This window comes from Triturus cristatus, chromosome 3_2, assembly GCF_964204655.1.
Source record: "Triturus cristatus chromosome 3_2, aTriCri1.1, whole genome shotgun sequence".
NCBI classification, from domain to species: Eukaryota; Metazoa; Chordata; class Amphibia; order Caudata; family Salamandridae; genus Triturus; species Triturus cristatus.
The window spans coordinates 352096312-352111263 of record NC_140584.1 but is presented as its reverse complement, the minus strand read 5'-3'; the positions used below and the strand labels follow the sequence as shown (position 1 = coordinate 352111263).

Here is a 14952-nt window from a genome sequence, read left to right as displayed (position 1 = left end):
GGAGAAAATGACCTGCTCATTAGGGACACTTTCTTATGCTGGAAAAAGATACAACACTTTCTGTATTTCAGTCTGCTGGATGCTCCATTGGCATATGCACATTCAACAGAGAGAGTTCCCCCAACCCCAGGCAGGTGGGGATTCTCGATTGGACAGAAGGTCCCTCCCAAGGGCAGGCCACCCACTAAGCTCCAAATGATCTGTCTGAAGAAACATCATTTCAAGGAGGAAAACCTCTAGGTTTTACCACATACAATCCATTACAGTTGGCTTTAAAAGATGCCTAAGACATGGTCACTTGCACCCCATAGTCTAACAAAGGCTTTTCACTTACACATTTCTTTCTATGGATGATTTTTGATTGTGCTTGAAATATTTATCACTCTTGTGCAGCCAAAACTTCCCCACAGAAACCTGGTTTTAGGAGCTGCATTGTTTAACTTTGAGAGCTCAGCGAGGTGGCCAACTGTTTACATTCAGAATGTATACTACCTGTAAATGCTATTGGTCATATTTGGGAACTTTGGGTATATTTTGGCCAATTCGTGAATAGTTCAATTGGGCAGCGTGAGCACTGGAAACTAAACCAAATCATTCATTTCACGGATTATGAATTAAAATCATTTTTAGGAGTTTGTTCCTTTTTGGGGATTAACCCATGTTCGAATTGCCTGTCCTTTGCCACTACTTCAATATTCCCATTTCGCATATGCAGGAGCAGCTCATTTCACAGTTCCATCCACATTCCCACCTAGGCATTCACAGAGTCAGTTTATGCAAGCGTTTTAGGGGTGCACATCCATTTGCATGTCTAGGAACACTTCACTGAATTGGATCGGTCCCCGGGTTTCACCAGTTTTTAACACAATTCTATAAGAGAACTTACAGGCGCAGACATTTGTAAAAATTCAATATTACTAAAGCTGTGCTCTTAAGATTTAAGCAACCTTATCAAATAACACTTTGCAACTTAGCAACATGACAATTAAATAAGATTGTACGCTAGAAAGCTTAAGTGCTTATAGTTTCAAAAATATGTAGTCTGCAGTTCTGAATACCACAAAACGGCTAATTAAAATACAACGCAATTGTTGGGTCGGATCCATACTTATAAGCTCACGTTCCATACATGTTCATATATTTTTTTAATTATGTTGACACCGGGGATGTTGCTTTTAACGTATGGCTGCAGGCAGCTTTAACTGTCTGTTGCCCTGTGCTAATGTCATCCATCAACCAAACGATGAACAGCATGTTGGGGATGGTTACACACAGTGCTACTAGCTTTACATCGTGACTTTCTCGTGACCTAAAATACCTTCTACAATTTAAGATGCCTGGAGTAATCCTGCCATCTCTTGCCTCACTGTGTGTATTGCAGTCAAACATTCAGTATGCAAATTTGGTGCAATGGTATTTGTCAATACTTGTTTGCTTTTAACCAAACTACGGAGATCTGTTGTGTTTGTAGAGGAATATTCAAATCACATAACAGATTTTTTCTGTAATCTAGACATTGCCATACTGAATGGCAAATTGTCAAATATAAATCATGTTCACCAAAATATATGCAACTGAAGAATAATAATATGAATCTAGATAAAAAAAAATACCCTAAATGGAATTTAAAATAATGAACTAAAATATGTGTGAAACTGATTGGGATTTTTATTTTTTTAATTCTTATTACTTGTGAAGATGTAATGACAAAGATAATAGAGTAAGCCCAGCCTAAACTGTGATTTGTCCCTAGTTTGTATTGTTATTCCCCCACATTGTTTCATTCAAACCACCGAAGAGACCCGGGATCTGAGGCATGTTTTTTTTTTACCTCCCGTGAGTCTTTTCTACTGAACGTGATCTTTGCCCTACGAAAGACTCAAATAAATAGACTGTATGTCAGAAAACGATGGTCAGAAATACAGTCTTACATAAATAACGCATCATAAATTTATAAAAATATTACACCAATGGGTGTAGATTTCCTATTATTTATGTACGAAGATATTCTAGGAACTGTTGTATGTCAGAATATTACATACAGAAACATAGGCTGCCATATAATTGTGTCCAAAATATTGTTTGCAAAAATATTGTCCTATTGGGTGTAGATTTTCTATTAACTCCAATGGAGCTATGCTTTAGGACACAATATTTGGACAAAACATTTATGTCAGATGATAGTAACAGCAAAACAACGTTCTGGCAGCACAGCAAGAGAATGATATGTACCAAATAGGAGTGCCGTGGACCAAACCAGGCAGAGTGATGTGTGGCTGTGGGTATATCGGTACTACAAGTGAACAGCAGAAGTGCTTACCTTTGTATGAGAGACAGCTCCCCAGCCCCCCAGCCAGCTTATAGTCTCTGCTTTTAACCCTTTTCCCCTCAGGAACATGTTTTCCTCCTTTGTGTTTTGTGACTCTAGATTCCTTTTAGAGCTACCTTGATATGTAACTTAATAGTTATAGTGTGTTATGCTAGTTCTTCAGCTCCAGTATTTCACTACCTATTCAGAAGGTTTATTTCCTTGGCTGCTTCTTCTTCTGTGACATCCTTATGGGTGCACTCAAGTGTCGTCATGCAAAGCTGCTACCTAGAGGAGCTGTCCCCTTGTCAAATAAAAGACAAATACGATAGAGCAACCAGTGTATCGAGCCACAGAGACTCAGAAGTCTGCAAAACATTCACACTAGTCAACTAAGAAGTCAATCTGTAACAAATCCATTCTCCACAGTTTGATGTAATGATACACATTTCTCTTTAACACCATTACCTTTTTAAAATGCCTACATTTTCTCTGACAATAGGCATAGCACGTTCCACATTAAGGCCTTATGTACAAACCCGTCTTCTCCTTAAACCTAAATTAGTCGCACTTTTACTGTGAGGAATTTTGTTGAACATTACCTTCACGCTCTGAAGGCATTTAAAGTACCCTCTGACCATCTTTTCCAAAATGTTATCCATCCCATGGGTAATCAAATCTCAATGTTTACTTCATCTTGGTGATTCCCAGATTACTTCAGCGCGTCATTCCAGCCACTTTGATGGCAGAGCATGGAGTAGTGGCAACCCCAGTAAAAACAGATGTTTCAAACATAGCTCCTCTTGCAGTGCCAAATACCTTTCTGGCTATTCTCAACCCTCGCTCCTGTCCGACAAACCTTTCACATCCACGCTCCAACCGCTCATAATACCAAATATGGTTCCGATCTCCTTTATCGATTCACCATTCGCCAGAAGATCCGTTATGTCAATGCAAACTCTTTCCAACTTCCTCACTATCTCCATCTCTTTCACCACTCGAAAATGCAATTCACAGGGAGTAGTTCACTGGGGAAACTCAAACCAGAATCTATGATCCTTTGCTTTTAGAAATGTATGTTATCTCATTCACATTTTGTTACTTTTGTATGCCGTTTACACATGTTCACAATTATGCTGCCAACATCCTTTACAATGTGGTGTAATGTCCCCTCAAGCTTATGATCAGGAGTTGTTGCGTTTAACTCTCTGGTGTTCGGTGACTCACTGATGAAGCAACTAAACCTTGCTTTGAATTGATGCCTTCTCTTTACCCTTTTCTTTTAGTTCAATGTAAGGCCCCTTCCAGAAATTTGAGTGTTTGTTCCTGCATATTCTCGCTAGAAACAAAAACAGGATTTTGATAATGCTTAATATCTAGAGGGCATACAAACACATGTTGCAGAATCCTTCGAAACGCAGGTGCGAACTACTCTGGACCACTAAATCCAACTCAAGGTATACAAAAATGGGTGTGAACATCCACAACCATATGTTTGTAGGTATTCCCAAACTCCTCTCCTTCCCCTTTCCATCATAGAAAGGGTCAGATTTTTACACCGAACAAGGTCTGGTATAAATCCCTTTCCGTTGTGGGTAGCGGATTCTCCATGAGAAAGACATTTCTATGTACAGACATTTTTTTGCATTTGCACAAGAGCTCTTCATTCTCTGTGTGATAAGGTAATCAAAAGTGAATGTATAATAAAACCAAGTGCACATTCTCTACATATTGTTCTCTTCCTGCAAATACGATAATCAAGCTTCTGTGAATATATTTGTGGTATTTAATAACAGAAGTTGGTCATTTCATGTTTAATCATAGTTATAAAACCAAAGCGTTTAGAAGATTGAAAATTGTGCGTTTTATTTTCTTGCCTTTTCAAAAGGACACCGTCTAATGCAATGAAAATTGCTGGAAATACCATTTTTGACTATTTATTCGGAAAATCTTCAACAAGCTTCCAAATCTTATAAAAACTGTATACAGAGCGCTTAGAGTGAGTGACTATCTTCATGTTGAGGGCTGCTGGAAGGCTATCAGCCTTCACTGGGTGTCTAGCTGGTTGCTTTGGTGATTGGCTAGCTATCTGACTTGGGTTGGCACACTGACAAAGTCATTAAAGCCAGGGGGTCTAGAAAACCAAACTCTGCGACTACAGAAAATCTACAAAATGGAACAATGGTATGATACCTATGACTCTACTCCAGCTAGAACGGCATAAACCTGCAAACATGCAACCATGCAACCATGGCGGTATGGCCCCAGTGGCGTTATTCTGATCCTCTGCCATCTGTTTGGGATACAGGGGAACTTTAGGAGGGTTAGCAGAGGGTAAACAAGTTGGGACATCAGAAATGGAGAACAGAGCTGGCAATGACCAAATGTGGGATAAATGCAGCCAGGAAGATAAAATGGCAAGGGGGAGGAGCAAAGAGAAAAGTCTAGCCTGAAAGAATAGGGCAGAGTAAAGTGACATGGGTGGAGGGCGAGGAATCGCCTGAGAAGGTGAAGAGAGAAGCATCCATTGTGGAGGTAGAATGTGTAGAGATATTAGAATGGGGTAACTACAATTTGAGTGCCAACAATAAAAAGGGACGAGTACACGAAAGGAGTGCAGTCGAACAATACCAAAAGCAACTATGGCACAATAGTCAATGCCAGTCCTGTCAGAGTGTCAGTGACTAGCCTCCAAATGGAGACAATTTTCGCAGGCAGCTCATTGACATGAAATGAATAAAGCGGGAGGCACCTCACTTGCTCCAGTTGAGGGGAGCAGATCTAGCAGAATCACTTATCTAGATGTCAAGAGTAATCTTGGAGTCCACCAAAAAGTCAATATTGACAAAAGGGGCTGACCTGAGGTGAAGATCAGTTGGGTGCTTTTCAGAGGAGGGTTTCCCACATAAGCAAGCTGGCGTATGTAAGTCAATTATTTGATTTGGTCATTTGAGCTTCAAAAAATGCAAAACCTACTGTGTTTATAAATTTAAGTATGTATACAGCTACGCAGTTGGAGCCACAAATACAATAAGGAAGTCACCAGCAGCATACTGTTAGGCTCTCTTCTGTTGTCAGTCACACATGTGCCCATTTTCTTTTGAGACGGGCTACATTGCTGAGATCTTGAGCATCGGAACAAAGTTCTGAGAGAAACAAACCATCATTGTACTTCCAGGTCATAAGGGGTCGAACCAGAAACTATACCAGCAGCAGAGTTAATCTGATCACTGGCCCCTTCTAGGTTACAGCCTGGAATCCAAAGGCGGCTACGGAGGCAGGACAGGCCCTTCTTCAGCCTATGCCACATGTCCCTGCTCCTCATAGAGTAGACAATGGGATTGACCAGGCAGTTCAAGAGACAAAGGTTGCTACAGAACGCAAAAGCCCTCTTGAGGCCTTCAGTAAGGTTACCAAACAAACTGTACATCATAAGAAGCAACACCGGGGCCCAGCATAGCATGATTACTGCGAGAACCAGGACTAAAGTTTTTGCAAGCAGGACGTTCATTTGCATTTTGGCCTGCTCAGGCGTCTGTCCGGCTTGCTGCCTGTGGTAATTCATGAACTGAACATGCTTGTGGGCTTTCAACAAGATGTGACTGTAGCTATAGACAATAAAAGCAAGCAGTAACAAGACCACAGAGATCCAAAATGTCAAGTACTTGTGATCAATCAGGGGAAACAATTCTGAACAACGAGAATTCAATTTACAGCAATTCCACCCCATCAAAGGCAAGTAAGCCAAAAGGACAGCGAGGCACCACGTCACAGCGAGAGCCACCAATGCTCGTTTCTTCGTGACCACGGACTTGTATGCACAAGGCATGTGTATGCAGATGTAGCGATCGAAGGCGGTGAGCAGCAGGCTGCCAAGCGACACTGTGAAAGAAGCAATGACACCCCCAAGTTTCAGCAGGAAGATGTTCGGCGAGCCCGTTCTTCCAAATACATGAAAATCCACAAAGCTGGAGGTGAAGCAGATGCTGGCCAGGAGGTCTGCCAGGGCCACGCTGGCAAGGAACAGGTAGGAAGGCTTTCTCCTGAGGTAGGAAGATGAGAGTATGATGTACAGCACCACAGAGTTTTCTATAATACACAATATTCCAACAGTGCAGCTTAGCAGAGCAAGAACTGTTTTCTGCGAGGTGGTGTTCAACACCAAGTAGAGTTCCAGGTCCTTGATCCTTGAGAAGCAGTCTGTGGCATTTTCCACCCTCCATTCATCCATCCTCTTTTGTGGGGTAGGGGGTTCCCTTACACAGTCGCTTCACTTCAGAGTTTACATTCAGAGCTGCAAAAAAATACAAAAATATTAGTAATATCTGCTAATTCATAGCTAAATTATCTTGAATGAAAACACCAAATCCCTGAAAAGTGAATGGAAAAGAATATAAAACATCAACATCTTGTTGCTTACATATACGTTTCTCCATTGAAACATTACTGTGTTACTTCTGTGGATTGGTAGTGTGCAATATTTGGTGCATACTCAGGCACACTGGGGTTATGAGATTCTGCAACTGTGTTGTGTTCTTCAAAGGTATGGGTTCGCTGTCTTTGCCACTAAATCCATCTTCTGCTGCATAACTAGCAAATTAAAACCCAAAAATTGTTTCCAACTGAATGGAACAAATGTTACAAAAAAAGGCCCACAGGTGGTTCTGCACAGTGACACTCCCTTTGCAAATGTTTACTGGTTAGCCTTCAGCTGCTGACTGCTCTATTCAGATGTAAAAATCAGTACTAATGGGGTGAGAAGTTTGCTCAGACAGCATTAAAGTGTTGTAAATTGTCAAAACTGTTAGCTAATAGGGCCACAAAATATATGTTGAATAATTTGACTCTCCTTGGTGCATAATGTAGTCACCATTGCAACATAATTTGGTCCTCCGTTGCTGCATAATTCTAGTGGCCCGCTGCATAAATCAAGAGGTTGGAGGGGTCATAAATCGTGGACCCTAGGACCACATGCTATAGAAATGATGACGCAGACAGTGTGGTGATGCTTAGTGAACTGGCCACAAGCACGTGCACTCGGGCACTTTTATTAGCAGGCCCACTCCACTCTGCCCACTCACTGCCTGTGGTGGATGGGTGTGGGATGTGGCTGGTAAACTTGTGCCTGCTGGGACACTAGAACATTTCCAGCAGGACACTACAGTGCCCATCACTGGCTCATGAAAGCCAGATTTATGCAATCTTTTAAAAATAACTATGTAAATGGTTTGCATTTCGAGGTAATAAATACAAATTTAGCCCATGGTAATAGCATGAATTTTTGCACAGATCTGGCCCACTTGAACGAACGTTGGAAAGACTAAAGCCAAGTGTTGTAAACCACCAAAGGCCCTGTATTTTAATTTATCAAATTCATCTATCAGTTTATTACATATATTTGTACACCATTTTTGTTATTCATCTCCATATACAGAAATACAAGAATTCAAAGGTCTCCAGCCTATAGTTTAATCAAATGTGGCCCAAGAGTAATTTTATGATGACCTCATCAGTAAGCTCGGACGGAGCAAATGGCGCCCTATACACGGACTGGTTGCAAGTAGGCTCACTGGAATTAACATTTAACTATATCTTTAATGTTCTCCAGAATAACGCTCGTGATCTTGGAACAGACTAAAATCCTTTTGCTCCTAAGGCCTCCTTACAAAATTGAGCTCTTGTTTGTGTTTTGTGTGATGTGGCTGTATGTGTTAAGGGTCTTAAAATTACGTTTGGAGGTGTGATATTTAGCTTTAAGGGTGTATGGTTGACAGTGGGTCGTTTCATTTTTTGTGACAGGTTCCAATCTTTTTTTCATACTTCCTATCTGATTATCTTTTGAAGCAGAATTTTAATGTAGGACCCTCCCTATGTGACTGAAAAGGTTTCTTTGTTTAAACTATATCCCTTTAGGTTTCTTTACACACATGGCTACCTGATGAAGGCGCAACGCCGAAACGTGCGTAGGACATGAAAAACTTCAGCCATGTGCCAAACATTGCAAAACTATATTGCACGTAACTAAGCAACTGTGTTTTTAATAACTATTGTCATTCTTTTTCTTTGTTCTATTACAGAATATAATCTTTGAATAAACAATATATTTTTGATATTGTATCACACTTGTCTGTTCACATATTTTATTTTGTACATTTATAGGTCCACGCTGTCATTGTATTTCCAAAACGTTCTCACATGACAGTGGTTCTTGAACATTTTTCCCCAATTGTGCCACTATATATCAGATGCTAGTTTTCTTTTATGTCAACAAAGACTATGGACTGCAGTGTCTTGTCTAGGTCATAGTAGATATAGCAGAAAGTAGTATTTTTGCTATGTTCATTACGAACAGTGTAGCAAGTTGCAAGCAATGGTTGTAAAATACGAAAATCCCTGGACTGCCCAGCGGGTGCCTACACTCTGATAAGGACTTGAATTCTCCCATCACATATTTTCAGTATTTGAGTACCCAAAAAGGTTCGCAAATCTCTGCAAATCATAATGCCAAAGCTCCCAACACTACTGCCCGTGCCCAATTCCTCTACTAGCAACACCCACAGACCAAGCCTTATCTTCTAAATTCACCTATTAAGCAAAACATGAAATTAAGTGTTGGAGCAGGCCCAAAGTTTGTCCGTAGGAACCAGGCAAGGAGTCACTTCTGATTCATTTCATGGACGCTACTCATTTATACCGATTCTTTTCATGGACGCTACTCATTTATACCGATTCATTTCATGGACGCTACTCATTTATACCACACAACTCACACAACGGCAATCTGTACTATAACATTTTACATCACGTTAATTGGTGACAAGAGATTAGTATGGATGATGCAGAGGTGGACCTATGTTCAGGACCCCATTCACAAAGGTACTTAGGTATAGTAAAGTTACGAGTACGGAGTCTCTGTACTACAGTCCTCAGCAGGAGCACAGCTGGGGGGGGGGGGGGGGGGGGGGGGGGGTGTTACACCCTCCAAATAAATTTATTTCCTGATAAACAATTGGGTAGAGGTACTTTCAGTCAGGTACTGTGAGAAGTCAGCTGGATTTCACCAGGATTTTCTACATGCACACAGACAAAAACACACACACACAACCTCTCTGTTTTGAAAGTCCTCAAACATATTGGTTATGTTACAACATATTGTGTTTTCTTTTAGTACTCCTATCAATCCACAGTCCTCTCCCTTTCCACTGTCCCAAAGGCCCCTCTCATGCACCCTGCTGGTGGTATAATATATTTAAACATGATATGCCAGACTGATTATCGGAAAATCTGAAGCACACCCCCCCAAACCTTACTGATCAAGCTATGCCTCTGGTTCTCAGTGCGGAGATCCCACCACAAGTAAGGAGATTTGCCAGTAGTATGGAGTCTCTGCACTCGTAACTTTACTACAGGCAAGTACCTCCATGAATCGGGCCCAAAGTGCTAAATTTGAGCGGGTACTACCAGCACTCTTTTTTGGGGACTGAAACTTATTTTTTAATTATCAGACCTTGTCTGAGAACAAAAGAGACGGTCAGCAAAGATGGAAAAGGAGAAAAAGAAAAAGAAGAATGGAAAAACAGTGACGAAGAGAGAATGTAGGGATGTAAAACGGTATACTGGTAGAAGAAATGAGGCAAAATACAGTTGGGGGTGTAGTTTGGTCATTAAGATTGGGGGTTGTGAGCTTCAGATTTTCCGACAATCGGGTGGCATATAATGTTAAAATACATTATACAACAAGCAGAGTACATGAGAGGGCTAAAGAGGCCGTGGATAGGGAGATGAAGGAGTACTGGTAGAGGAAAGGAGTGAGAGAAAGAACAATATTTTGTAAAATAGTAACCATTTTTTAAGACTTTGAAAGCAAAGAGGAGGAGTGTGTGTGCGCTTTTGTTTGTTTTGTCTTGCTATTCTGCAATACTGTCGCTCGGCAGCTGTGCCTGCGGGCTTTTGATAAAAGTTACGGCCTGCTAGGGCTTTAAGAGGGCCGGGTCCTGCCGGTGCTGACCACGAGCAGTTTTTAAAAGGGGACCTTAAAACGGGTGCCTATAGGGCTCTGTTTTATGGCCTAGAACAGGCGGTCCGTTTTTTTGCAGACTGCAGTGAGAGTATGCCCCTCGATGTGCACATACTCATTTTGCTCACTTCTCACTAGTGGAAAAGTCACAGCATGATCATGCCAGGTGAGCGCTGTAGCAGGAAGGGAAATCCTTTACAGAGGAGCATTTTCTCTATGGATTTCCCTTCTTTTTTTGCAACACTTGAGCAACAACATTGTCGTGGTGCCAGCCACTGGAGTGGGGACATCGTAAGAAGAACCACCAATGACCGAACCAGCACTTGTTTTAAAACTGAAGCCAGACAACCAGTGGCAACCAGCCACCAGCCGGACCCTACTCTGACCTTTTACAGGGAGCGACGAGCATGGAGCCTGCAGTGTAGTCCAGCCACAAGTGAAGCGTTTCTCCCTTACCTTCCAAAGGGGTTTGCAGAGGAACTAGTCTGCGTGATCCTGCCCCAGCCCTAACACCAGCAAGTGTAAAGCCTTCTGAAATTGAAATAATGACTTGGATGTCTTGTTTTCTGAAGGTAGGGTAATGGGAGGGGAGATGATGGTTTTCGTTTTACTCGCTTGCCAACTCCAGGGCAACAGACCAGGCTCCATGGCTGGTTTCATAGCAAAGCACCAACCCAGCAGTAGCTTTTTTACCAAAACCCCTAATTGCATAGATGGGTGGGGTTGGGTGTTCTGTGGGTGAGAGGGACTGGTCCTCATATCCCCTCTATGCTTTACAGGGTTGGTGCAGACAGGAAATGTGAAATGTTGCAGGTAAGCGACCTTGAGTGATTAAACTTATATTTGCAAATGAGTTTGTTCAAAGTCCATCCCAGAGAAATACATTATCTGAAGCAAGGGCCTTCTACTCTTGAACAAAAGTGGGCATTAAGTGATGGAATCAGGTGTGAATTGTCAATCGATTGTGGCAGATTCGCTGTGGTCAGAAGTGAATGGAGTTTGCCGTTTTTAATAGTTTGTCATTCCCAGAGCTACTGTATATCCGACATCAATCAGGCCGGGACAAGGGAGTCATTGTTGGGCCTGTGATTCTCCACTACCCCTGACTGCATGAATGGGGAGCTGCTGTTCGTGAGCAGTGGGGGTCTGTGTGCTGCGATTAAACTAAAGGTAACTCTTAACACATATAGGGCACCCAAGTCAAAATTGGAAAATAATGAGGTGAACACATGTCAAGTGATCAGATTAGACTCAGTGCAAGAAAGAGAGAAAGGTGGAAAAGAGAACGAAAGAGGAAGAGAAAGTTAGGAAAATAGTGAGAAAGCAGGTGGAAAAAAGAACCCAAAAGAGTAATTTCAATAAATAGGAAGTGTAGAGTGGTGGAAAAGTGTCATGCAATGAAAACAGGGCAACCACTGCCACGCATCTTTGGCATTTGGCAACCTTAGTCATGCAGCACGGGCTCTTAAGAATAAACTTGGGCCTCGGCGCTCATTTTTTGTAATACAAATTAAGCGCCGTTTGAAACTGCCCTGTCTGAAAGTGTGGTGTGCGTGTCATATTGCTGTGCAATGTTGTGATATTTATGTTTGTCACATTACATTAACAATTGTGCAGTGTTGAGAGTTTACCATCCAGGTTGTGCAAAAACATGCAGTAAATCGAGAGTGCAAGCACGCATGTTGCATATCCTCTTGTGAAAACCCCTTTTTGCAGAACCTCAGCTAACCTATATATGCATTGCATGCCAAATGCCTCAAAACTACACACTTTTGTTGACCCACATACCCAAATCGAAGCTAAAAGGCAGCTGCTCACTTCGGGAACAATTAAATGCCAATTGCAGGGTTCCCTATTGCACATCGGTGTGTTCCAGAAATGCACTGCAAAGTAAGGAATGATGCCCCTACATTACAAAGTTACAAAACATGATCACAAAACTAACTGCAGCCTCTTAAGGATATTTGAGACTCAAGCAAAACATTCTGCAACCCAGTTTAGAACAACTGGGAGTTTATTATCCATTATAAGCCAATTCAAGCCCACGTGATGCTAAACATTACACTAACACCATTGCTATACTTCATAGAAATGGGAACAGGCACAAATAGCTAAAGGCTGTGTGGTGTATACCAACCAAATAGTACCAAATGATAGCTTAGTAAAAGCATGGATAAAGCAGTTTCTTTTGTGCTGGGTTCTAGATTTTTTAGGTCGAGCCTAGAGCAGCGCATGCACTGCATGCTCGACTTTTAGTAAGGGGGTTTCCAAAGTGCTACCAGAGGCTTTTTCTGGCGTCAAGCTTGCGTGCATGTGCGCGTGAACGTGCACAGGCCATCTAGCTTTTTGCAATGGCTCATTAAGCCTTACAGCGTGTGAATCCCCTCCCCTACCCCCTCCCTTCTCCCACTCCCTCCTCGTCAGCTTTATTTTCACTTCTCTCGCGCATCTGTCTTTCTTCTGCCTGTTCCTCTCTCTCGTCTCTTATCTTTTTCTCTTTCCTTACACTTTCTCTTTGCGCTTGTTAGCTTCTGTAGTAAGGACTTCCCATTGCAAATTTGGTAACAATACTGTTTTGATGTGCTTTAAACATGTTATTTTTACGTGTACTGTCAAATTGATAGACAAAGAATATAATGTGCATCTTCATCCAATAAATGCAAGGCTTCAAAATAAATAGAATTTCTGAGGACAGATGAGCGAGTGAAGTTCTGAAAAATGAGACACTATTCCCAGGCAGTCTTGCTATAAAAGGTGCAGGAGTTAAACCCGAGCACTGTCATTACGGCAACAAAGTCCTCTTATCAGCCTAACTCTGCTTTGTGATTTGGAGCCTTCCCGGCTCTCTCTGGGCTGGCTTATTTGCTTTCCCAGCAGGAAGCGACTTTCATACAGTGACCTTTCCCCGCAGGATGGGCTCATTCCACAGAACACGTCCCCGCCCTTGAAGTCATCTCCCACCGGCTGCATTTTTCCCATGGGACAGCAAGCGGCTGAAACTGTCCCCATTAACAAGTTTAACTTTCCGAGTCTAGTCTAATGAATATTAGGCAATTTACTTGTTGAAGCAGGGAGGGCAGGGTGACCGAGTAGTGGGGGTGGGGAGGGGGGGTTACTTTGTGCAGGCCCTTCTGTTCTCTACTGTGGCAGCATTCCCAACAGAAGGATTTGGGGCTGGTAATTGGAGCCCCAGATAACAAGCATGTTTGCTCTCGTTTCTTTCAAGTAATGGAGTTCCCGTCTGGTGTGTAATGATCTTGTGGGCAGATCGAATGATGCATCGGTAGGAAAACATTTGACAAAGAATGATGGCACCAACCAGCAAGCATTACCACGGTATCTACTGTCTCGAGAAAATGTTGCTGAGGGCACTGCTCATATCAAAGGGGAAACAAGCTGGCATAGCCAATAGCTCTCGCCTTTGGGACCTTTTAAGTATTTAGTTATACAGCACAATATCCTTACTGCAACAACCAAGGGTGGGCATAGTGGGGCTACGTGAAGCAGCGCGTAGTGTGCCCAAATCTACGCACACTCTGCGTAGCCCCACTACGCGCCGCCCACCTACCCTCCTTTTAAATAATACCTTGCATGTTAAATAATTAAAAGTAAAGAGACTTACCTGAAGCGCGGCGTCTCCGGGGCTCCCTCTTCCTGGTTTTCAACTTCTTGTGACAAATGCGCATGCGCGGACGCCCGCGCATGCGCATTTCTCGCAAGAAATGCGCATGCGCGGGTGTCCGTGCATGCGCATTTGTCACAAGAAGTTGAAAACCAGGAAGAGGGAGCCCGGAGACGCCACGCTTCAGGTAAGTCTCTTTACTTTTAATTATTTAACATGCAAGATATGATTTAAAAGGAGGGCGGGCGGGAGGCGGGTGGCGGGCGGCAGGCAGCTACGCTTCGCCCTGGCGTGTGCTTAGTGCTGCCTGCTTCGCCTACTTCAAAAACTGCGAAGCAGGCAGCGCTACGTACACTACGTGGGCGAAGCGTAGTGTAACGCCCAGGGTTAGCAACAACATTAAGTGCTGCATGGCTAAACACTTATAAGGTCCCAAAGGCGAGACCTATTGGCTATGTTCATGCTGGTTTGTCTTGCAATAGCAATATTTTAATTAAAAGTTCAGCATCTAACCAGCCTGTTCCTCCTACTGTAGCACAGACATGGTAAGGGTGACTTGGAGGTATGCTTAGTGGTCTAGTGTACAATATTAAAATAAAACGGGTTTAAAATTACAGCTTTATTTGCAGGGTATTTGTAAACACAGATAAATACAGTGTGCAACTGGCATTCTCATTTCCACAGCGAATGTCAAAGCACTGCCATGACAATTTTCCCCATTCCATCAGGTGACATCTGATAATGGTCCACTTATTTACTCCCTCTGACTTGTCCCTCTTCTCCCCTTTTTATGTATACACTTCTCTGGCTAGATGGCAACCACTGGCTCTGCTGAGCAAGAGAAATGGGACAAGGAGAAGAACGGAGATGACGGGAATGCACTTAGAGAAGTGAGGGAGAAGGGAACAGATCGAGGTGAGGTAGGGAGAGGTGCGAGGTAAAGGGAGAATGATAAAGTAGGTAGAAAGATACAAAGACAACAAGGACATGTTAGGCAGATAAAGA

General features: G+C 42.5%; 1 protein-coding gene across 2 annotated transcripts in view; it reads right to left on the bottom strand.

Moving 5' to 3' along the window:
- Positions 1-3811: 3811 nt before the first annotated feature.
- Positions 3812-14952, bottom strand: part of CNR2 (cannabinoid receptor 2) — a 94182-nt gene continuing 83041 nt past the window's right edge. For both annotated transcript variants that reach the window (XM_085647863.1, XM_085647861.1), the window contains exon 2: positions 3812-6602. In XM_085647863.1, coding sequence (XP_085503989.1) covers positions 5472-6539 — 1068 coding nt within the window. In that variant the 5' untranslated portion in view covers positions 6540-6602 and the 3' untranslated portion in view covers positions 3812-5471. The remainder of the gene's footprint in view (positions 6603-14952) is intronic.